The sequence below is a fragment of the Silene latifolia genome, chromosome Y (assembly GCF_048544455.1).
Source record: "Silene latifolia isolate original U9 population chromosome Y, ASM4854445v1, whole genome shotgun sequence".
NCBI classification, from domain to species: Eukaryota; Viridiplantae; Streptophyta; class Magnoliopsida; order Caryophyllales; family Caryophyllaceae; genus Silene; species Silene latifolia.
The window spans coordinates 485189116-485198721 of NC_133538.1; the positions used below are offsets into that span (position 1 = coordinate 485189116).

General features: G+C 39.1%; 1 protein-coding gene across 1 annotated transcript; it reads left to right on the forward strand.

The window, feature by feature from the left end:
* The first annotated feature begins 5696 nt into the window (after window positions 1-5696).
* Window positions 5697-9052, forward strand: LOC141627310 (rhamnogalacturonan I rhamnosyltransferase 1-like). Its single transcript, XM_074440634.1, has 6 exons — window positions 5697-6129; window positions 6634-6708; window positions 6798-6886; window positions 6977-7142; window positions 7254-7913; window positions 8103-9052. Exons 1-5 carry the CDS (start codon window positions 6127-6129, stop codon window positions 7551-7553), a joined length of 633 nt encoding a protein of 210 aa, XP_074296735.1. The 5' UTR covers window positions 5697-6126; the 3' UTR covers window positions 7554-7913; window positions 8103-9052.
* Window positions 9053-9606: the final 554 nt, after the last annotated feature.

Consider the following 9606-nt stretch of genomic DNA (forward strand, 5'->3'; position numbering starts at 1 on the left):
CCTCCTCTTCCTCTAGGCAAACTTCAAACTTCTCAAAGATAGGCTCCTCAAGCAAGTTGATTTCACAACTCCATTTATCATTTGAGCTAATCTTTCCCTCATCATCTTCTTCCATAGATGCATCATTATTGCCTTCTCCATATGAATCATAAATAAAGGCTTCATTTATCTTCAATAGTTCTTCCTCCATCGTCTCAATGTTCACATCAAAGGACACACCCTCATACTCACAAAGGCTAAGAGTATTTGGCTTACTCAACCTCATATCTTCTTCATCAAATACCACACTTTCATACTCATAAGAGCTCAAAGAGATTGGATCTTCCCACTTCTCATCAAAGGTAACTCCTTCAAACTCGCATTCATGATCAATGTCTAAGGAATGGTGAGAGGTAGTTACTTGGGCTTCCTTTATTTGGGAAATTTGAATTGCCAACTCCTCACCATGGGTAACAATGCTTTGAAGAACATTGTCCCTATTTTGGCTCTCCTCTAGCACTTGTTTGAAGAAATTTTGTTGATCCCCCATCATTTGGAGAACCATATTTTGAATGTCAAAGTTTGTCTCATCTTCTTGTTGTGTGTGGTTGTGAAAGTGGTCATATTGTGGCATTTGGCATTGGTTGAAAAGTGGGTATTGGGTGTGGTGATTTTGGTGGGGAAAGTTGGGGTAGTAGTTAGGATTTTCATTGTATGAGTAGTAAGGTAGGTTTGTATTAACTTGCTCCTCAAACTCTTCATACCCATTGTAGTCATACTCAAAAGATCCACCACATACTCCATGTACCAAGTCTTGGGTCATCATCATAGCCAAGATAAAGATACGACTACAAACATGGAAACTACAAAAAAACAGTAAAAACGACCATGAGGAACAAGTTCCTCAAGGTTAAAGCACAATTAAAAATAGTCAAACAAGTAAGAACTTAATCACGTAACACCGTCCTCAGCAACGGCGCCATTTTGATGGTGTACGCGGTCGTCACACGCCCAATCAAACACATTTATATTTCTCAACAAATAACTAGTTAGTGGTTAAGTCAAGGTCGATCCACGGGACGGTGTGCTTTGGGTTCTAAGTCTATCTATCTCAATTTATGCTAGTGTCACAATTGATTTGGGTTTTGTAGTCGTGTTCTAAACTAATGAAAGCAATAAAGTAAGGCAAGCAATAAATTAAGAGATGTAGACGAATGATTAAAAGCACTAGGATGTCATAGATTCATAGGGGATTCATGGTGGTGATCATACGAACATGTTTCTATAGTTGCAAGCAATTATTGTTGTATAGGAACTGAGTTAGTTTATGTCTTACGGTTCACAGGAAGATTTGGGTCCCGGGGCCGAGTCGTCTAGACTTTACAACACCTACAAGTCGACTTACTTTCCCCTATTCACTTCTATGCATGGTCTAACAAGACACGAGTTGGTTTATATCTTACAAGTCTCATTGAAAAGATAAGAGATGGGTAAAAATGCAAGGATTCATAGGCTCGCATTTCATCAAACATAACATGTGCATAGGTTAACACTACAACAAACAAGCAATTTAATTATGAAAACATATTGGATTAAGTATGGGTCTACCCCCATGTTATAGTTCCCCTAATCCCCCATTAATCCTAGCTAGAATACTACTCACTTAATATCATGGAAGACATGTTATCAATGGTGTCAATCATCACAACAAGTATAAACATGATAAGGAAGTGAGGAAATAAGCAATAAAGAGTAAAGAGTAAAGGAATTATACCAAACTTAGGATGGACAAATGGAAATGAAAGAATAATAGAAGAGAACTTGATTAATTCATGAAGAGTTGTCAAATCTCCAAATAATAACCCAATAATCTCCAATTACCCAATAATAAACTTGAACAATAATTAAGGAAAGATTAATGTGGAATGATTGAGATTAATCTATTCTAATCTAATCCTAATCTAATCTAAGGAAGGTTTGCTTCCACTAAGAGGGCTTAGTCCCTTGATTATTATAAATGGAGTATATATAGTGGTACATTATTAGGTTAAGTAAGGGTAGATTAGTAAATAACATTCTTCAGTGTTGAATGGAGCTTTGCAAGTCCCGAGGGACATGCGCGGATCATGTAGCAACTCCTAAGAAGATCCGTGCGTCCTGGCTTGAAGCACGGTTGATCCTGTAAGAGGATCCGCTCGGATTGGCTTCGGGACGCTCGGATTCTTGGCTGAGACGCGCGGCTTGGTGATGGGACGCTCGGATCCTATGCTGAGACGCTCGTCCAGAGCTTGGAACGCACGGACCGTGGGACAGGGTTCCATCTCCTTGCTTTTAGGCTTATGATCCTCTTATATACTCTTTATTCCTTCATCCCCGGTCATCATTCTTGCCTCCTCTTCATACTAGTCCATCTAAGATCGTCAACAAGCTTCCGAATATGCGCGAGAGACGGGAATTCCGCTTCATTATCTTCTTTCCTACAAGACATATACAATGCAATAGGAAAGCAAAATAGGAAGGAATTGACGGATAAAATGGTCATGAAATGCTATATTAGTATGCAAAATGGGTTCAATTAGGGGACTAAATGTGCGCAATTAAGAGTCACATCATTTGGTCTCATCTTCCCTTTTTATTTCATTTCTTATTTGCAATCGGTTTTTACCATTTCAAATACTTCAAATCATTTTCATGATAAACTTTTAACCATGAAACATTTTCACCCTTGGTTCCTCATACCATGACGGTTTAATCCGTGTTTCGGTGATAATATTTGATTAATTACATTTTAAAAGGTATTTTAAAACCTTTTATTTCATTTCTTTACATTTCAAAAACAAACATATTAGTCATAAATACAAAGTCATCCTTGGTTCCACATACCATGTCGGTTAATAACCTGAGTACAATGATAAACATTGACTAATTACAAACAAATGAATTTAAAACGATTAGTTCATAATCATTTTCAAAACTATTCATGTCAAGCTTGCAAAACTGAACCCGACATCGAATATTGTCAATACAATGATGATTATTCAAGTCCCGTTCCTCACATTGACACAAAAGCGGTCTAAACGACCTTTTCAAACCACGACGGGTTCAAACGCCCTCTTTTCAAAATATTTCACAAACATTTTAACAGTCAGAAGACGTCCCTTGGACAGTCTGCTGACTCGTGCCTAAACAGGCCAACCATTTTCCAATTTTCAAACCAGGACAGCCCTGTTTGCATCGCCTGACGGCTCGCGCCTCAATAGGCTGCCAGATGCATAACCTTCTTCCTTTCCAGCACTTGTCTAGGACGATCCCGACTTCAGTTAACCCGAATACAGGACGGACCAGATGACAAATATGCCCCTTTTACATTGTATTTGCTATAATACCCCCATATACCAAGGAGCCTTAATAAGACCTTCCCTAGCATATAAAGGCGTTACCATCTCGGTTACCCGAGGAAAGTAATGATCAAAAGTCGATAAAAGAACATTTATAATTATTACAAGTGATCTAACCAAACTACCAAAATAGAAGATACAACTCGACATTCTTGTGTGAACTATCTCTGACGTAACTTGCGAAAGACCCATCCCGCCAAGTATGCAGCTATCATCCAAGACATCACCTGCTAAGACTGACTGCTCACCATAAGGGATCACAGCAGACACAACAGAACAAACAAGAGACAAAACAACACAAGGTCAGTAACTGAGGCAACACATCAATAACCATAGACACTACACAAGTACACAAAACACACACACACCACATCTCCGATCAATCACCGTCACCGACTGTCCACTGGACCAGCCCTACCAGTGGGGGACCGCAGCCGTTCCCACCTAAGCCCCGCTCATCATACTGAGTGATAACCCTGTCCTATTAATGTGCACATCCCCTCCCGTGGCGAGTTCCATGGAGGGCGAAACTAGGGCGTGAAGCCACTCCCGCAAGTGACTCCACTCAGCCGAGGACGCTCCTCGAGAACCAGAGATAACCAATCACAGACAGCTGAACCACAACCATGATAACACAATCACAACACACCAACCAACCACCACAACCAACCAAATCCACTGACACAATAATCAAATCACAACCAAAGACACACTAGACCACCAACAGAACTGAGTAGGCGAACCTACCTTTAACCAACAGCAGCGATTCCTCGTCCATTCACATAACATCGACCAAGCAAGTAAAACCCCTATACAAAACAGTACAACCGTCTATTACTATCACCACAACCCTATAAGAATCAACAATGACAAAGAAGACGATGATGACATACCTACGCATAGAATATCGGCGTCAAGACCGCTACCCGACTCAAGCAATCTATCCCCAAGGCACAAGCATCCTCAAAGGCTCCCATGGAAGGAATTATGGTGAAGGAAATGAAGAAAGGCGACATCTAGGTCTGAAGGAAAGAGGCGGAAATGATTTGTGATTCTATCAAAACACGATTATAAACCCTCGCTGAAAAGTTGTTATTCGATCAAGTAACCAACTCACTCGATCGAGCGGCCCCTACTCGATCGAGTACCCAAGCTACTCGATCAAGTAGCCTCGACTAGATCGAGTACCACTCATCCCAAGGCCTATCACAACACGAGACACGGCTTGTACGAATTCCCAAAGGCAACAACACACCTCTAAGGTCGGTCAACGGGTCCCTAAAAGGACGGGTATTACAGTCTTCTCCCATTGAAAAGAACTTCGTCCCCGAAGTTCGACTCATCCTCCCCCCAAACCACACGACAAGAAACCAAGGTCGACACCACCGTTTACCCGACACAGGTCAACAACTCTCTAGAAGTATTATCCCACTACGTATGTCCATCAAACATCATCATTGTCAATTGTCCAACACAAACCACACACTCAAGTCTCGAAGAACCACTACTTGAATTACCGAACACACAACATGCACCAACTCGACTATTGCTTATACTACTACACCGAATTATGCAGACATACATGAACGCAATTACCAGACTATGTTATCACTGGCCAACAATTACCAACACAAAACATGCAACACAACGGTCCTATCATCGATTCACAACAATGTATGATTCATAGCTGCATAACGCAAAACCACTGATGACAACCCCGCTACTGCTCATGACATCATATTCTCATTATAACATAACGAATGATTACTAAAAATAAGGTATAACGACATGTCATCTTGTTCGACAATTATTCACTCTCACTCAATTATATAATTCCCACGACAAACTTATTAAAACAATTATGAACTCCTACTTTAAATGTAACAGAGATACTATAAAACATCACAAACATACTGCAAAATTGTTATAATTATGGCATTTTCCCTTTGCGACATTACTCTTCCCCTCTAAAAAGAAACTTCGCCCCCGAAGTTCACCATCAAACGACTTCCCTGTCCCTTAACCCGACACCTATTGCATTTTTTTTGACATTACTCATTAACCACCACTAATATTAATTCATATAGACACGCCACTTTACTAACGGACATTACGTGATCAGAATCCATACAAACGTACACCACTGAAATTACATACTAGTTCACGGATGGATGAATATATATATATATAGATATATATATATATATATATATATATAGGGTCGGGGTCAGGTGCGAACTAAAGTTCAGTGCGAACCGTACGAACTACCTATCACAGGCTGACTACTTTTATCATCCGCTCAAAAGCCCAACCTCTCATACTCACGTACTGCCAACTTTCAAAACCAAATCATATTTTCAATACACCTACTCAAATCCTAACTTTCCATCACCTCAGCCACTACCAACTGCCGCCGGCCACCACCATGCTAACGACGGATATCAGATCGGACGGTGTTATCTTTTTCCTTCTCTTCCCCTTTTCCCACTCCTCTAAAACATAAACCTCGACCTGCTGCCGTCGCCGCCAGACGACGACGAGCATCGTGACGCCGGCACAATACCGCCGTATAATCCTCACCGGCGCACCAAATTTTCTCCTCCATAGTCGGCGGTTTACGACCTCCTCCCCAGCCCAAATTTTTCTCCTCATCGTCGTACCTCGTCGCTAAACTAGAAGCCGCGCCAATACCAGTCCCTTAATCTGACGCTATTGTCGGCGATTTACGGCCACCTACCACGAATCTCCGATGGTAATGTTTCAAACTCTAGCATCATTTTGTAGATCTTGTTTTTTTGGATTTCAATTTTTTAATGCCGGTGGTTTGGTAGGCTGCCGATGGAGGTGTTTTGGTTAGTAAATTATTATTTGGGACTTGTGCTATGGACTGCCTATGGTTGGAGTGAGTAATTAGTAGGAAATGATGTAGATGTTTAAGCATCCTAATTATTGTTATAGATTAAATATTTGGTCCAAAAGTAGAGACATTTCAGCATTATAGATTGTGTGGTTTTCCCTTGATTGTTTGTTATACAATAATGTAGCTTTTTTTTGATGGTGTTGTTAATTATGGTTGTTGAAGAATTTATGTTGTTATTAGAGGTAGTGTTAGTTTAAGGTGGGCTAATGATATGTCTTACCTAGAATGAGTAGTTAGTTTGTCATTTTGTGTACTTTTTGCAATTAGTTTGTTTTGCGAAAGGGGAGCAATTTTCGGCCTGATTACCTGACATCTACGATTCATGTGTTGATTTAGGAGTTTATAAGAACAATGGTTATCTCATGGTATCATGCAATGGCGGTCTTAAATCTTAATCAAATGCGAGAAGCTGTAAGTTGGTTACGTTTACATATTTTCTTGATCAAAAATGGTCTTACCTAAATTTCCGCTTTTGTTTGGTGACTGTTATATTTTCACAGATATGTGACATGGTGGCCATAACAAGACATCTAAATGTCACTCTAATTGTCCCAAAGTTGGATAAAACATCATTCTGGAATGACCTTAGGTAACTTGATTTCGCTTTCTTTAAACTTTTTGCGGAAATAAGGAGTATCTTGAACTTGTTACAAGTTTATTGTTTTCGATTATTGGACAGTGAGTTCCATGATATTTTTGATCTTGACCATTTCATCACATCATTGAGAGATGAGGTTCGGATACTGAAAGAGTTGCCTTTGAAGTTGAAGCTACGGAATGAATTTAACCCGATGTATTCTTTGCCTCCTGTTAGTTGGTCAGACTTATCTTATTACCAAAACCAGGTTAGTTCAATTTGACCTAATTAGTAGTTTGCTAGAATTTCGTGCAATAAGTTAGCTTTTGTATGCATAAGAGTAATGCATCTAATTCTCTGTCTATTTGATGTGAGACAGATTCTTCCACTGCTTCTGAAGAATAAGGCTGTACAATTGAATAAAACCGATACTCAACTGGCAAATAATGGGTTGCCTATTGAGATTCAAAAGTTACGGTGTAAGGTAAATTATGATGCATTGAAGTTTACTCCCCAAATTGAAGAGTTAGGGAAAAGGGTAGTTAAGATCCTTAGGCAGAGGGATGTAAATCTCTGCAAAGGTTTGATCATGATCGTGGCAACAGTCTCAATTGGTGTTAGTAGACTAGATGCAATGGCAAATTTAATGTCGCTGCAGGCCTTTTTATCGGTCATATAATAAATTGTATCCATCTAGTATCGGCTATATTAGCCTTTTCTTGGTCTTGTCATGTTAAAAAATATCAGTGAGATAACCGGATGAGAATCCTTCAGTACTGGCATCTTATATGTGTCGTTTTCACTAACCAACGGTCAATGTAGTTTGCAGTTAACTAATTGTCGTGTTGATGGGTTCTGCGAGGTATGCTCGTGACACGTGCCGCCATAAATGTTTCTCCAAGCATTGGAAGAAACACGATACCAGAAATCTTATATGTGTCGTTTTCACTAACCAACGGTCAATATTTGAAGAAGTTACACAGTATAGACAAACAGCTCAGCAAAACTCCATGGATGCCATTCGAGCTGCTGAGGAGAGGTACTTTAATCCCAAACTCATTATTATTACATTTACACCTGCATTCTACCTTGTTTATTTTCTATCACTATTCTACCTTGTAGATAATTCCCTTCTTTCAAGTATGTTGAATTCTATATACATGCTGTTCTTGAAATCTAAAAATGCACGGACTAATGTGGCCAAATGGTGTTCTAATATTTTTATAAGATATGCAAAAGCAAAGGAAGAGGCTGTAAATGCTGCTTACGCAGCCAAAGAATCGGCAAAGTATGGACTTGGGTCAACAGCAGCCAGAACACGTGATAGGGTTGGAGCAACAACCCAATACCTTTCAGAGGAGCTGGCCCCAATCAAAGAAACCCTTTCGAGTGCAGGTCAGAAAACCAAGGAGTACACCACCGAGAAAGCAGGGGACATCAAAATTGGGACTCAGCGAGCCTCTGAGTATGCTACCGAGAAGGCTGTGCAGGCCAAGGACACTGTGATAACAGTCAGCACCACTAAGAGTGTAGCCGGGTATGTGGGAGAGAAAGCGGCTGTATGGAATTAGGATGATTATATAGTGTTAAACGAATGAATGGATAAATGAATGTCGCGTAATTGTTGAAGTTGCTGCTAAGAAGACTACGGGTGGGATTAGGAATGAATCGGGGGTTAAATTCGGGAATTTGGAGCAATATGATTTGGTTATGATTTTACCCAGTTTCAAAAAATTTGAGGAAAGAAGTTAATGTTTTTGGATGGGAAATCGGAAGTTGACTTTGTTCAGCATGTACCAATATAAGTTGAAAGATTAACAAAGAATATAGTAAGGGAGAGTATATCTATCTAGCGAAAGTAATGTATTTAGCAATATAAAAAGTGTGTAGCAATTTAAAGAAGTGTATCTAGCAAAATAAAGGTATGCATCTAGCTAGCTATGAGTATGTATCTAGTAACTTATAAGAGTGTATTATTAAATTTAGTGTATCTAGCAAGTTAAAGGTATGTATCTAGCTAGCTATGAGTATGTATCTAGTAATTTATAGGAGTGTATCTAGCTAGCTAAGGGTATGTATCTAATAAATTTAGTGTATCTAGCGAGTTAAAGGTATGTATATAGTAACTTAGAAGTGTGTATCTAAACTTAAATTAATATATAATACATTGGAGCAAAAGTACGCCTATTAACTTATATCTCTAGACTAGTTTTACTGAATTCCTAAGTGATTCTTGTCTTCTATAATACTACTATGCTAGTGTTTTATACATGACTACATGACCAACTTATCAAACATTTTTAATTTTTTAAATAAGACGCGTTGTTTTGTAACTCAACTTTGTTGGAATCGTCATATATTAATCATATTCGTGTCGTTCTAACATTTGACTAATCGACATATATCTAGTACTCCCTTAGACTCATATGTATTTTCCAAAAACAAAAAACGTACGATTTAATGAGTATAAATATAAATATTAAGGACCACGTAATTAATAATGTGTATCTAGCAAGGTAAAAGAGTGTATCTAGCTTACCAGAGATGTGTATCTAGCTTAGAAAGGTTTGTATCTAGCAAGGTAAAAGAGTGTATCTAATTTGCTAGAGATGTGTATCTAGCAAGGTAAACAAGTGTATTTAACTTGTTAAAGACGTGTATCTAGTAAGGTAGAGGTATGTATCTAGCAGGGTAGAGGAGTGTATCTAGCAGGGTAGAGGAGTGTATCTAGC

What these genes read in the sequence shown, in the direction of transcription:
- LOC141627310 (XM_074440634.1), top strand. An exon ending in TTAATCAAATGCGAGAAGCT is followed by an intron (nt 6,709 to 6,797) that starts GTAAGTTGGTTA and finishes ATATTTTCACAG; the next exon opens with ATATGTGACATGGTGGCCAT. An exon ending in TATCTTATTACCAAAACCAG is followed by an intron (nt 7,143 to 7,253) that starts GTTAGTTCAATT and finishes GATGTGAGACAG; the next exon opens with ATTCTTCCACTGCTTCTGAA.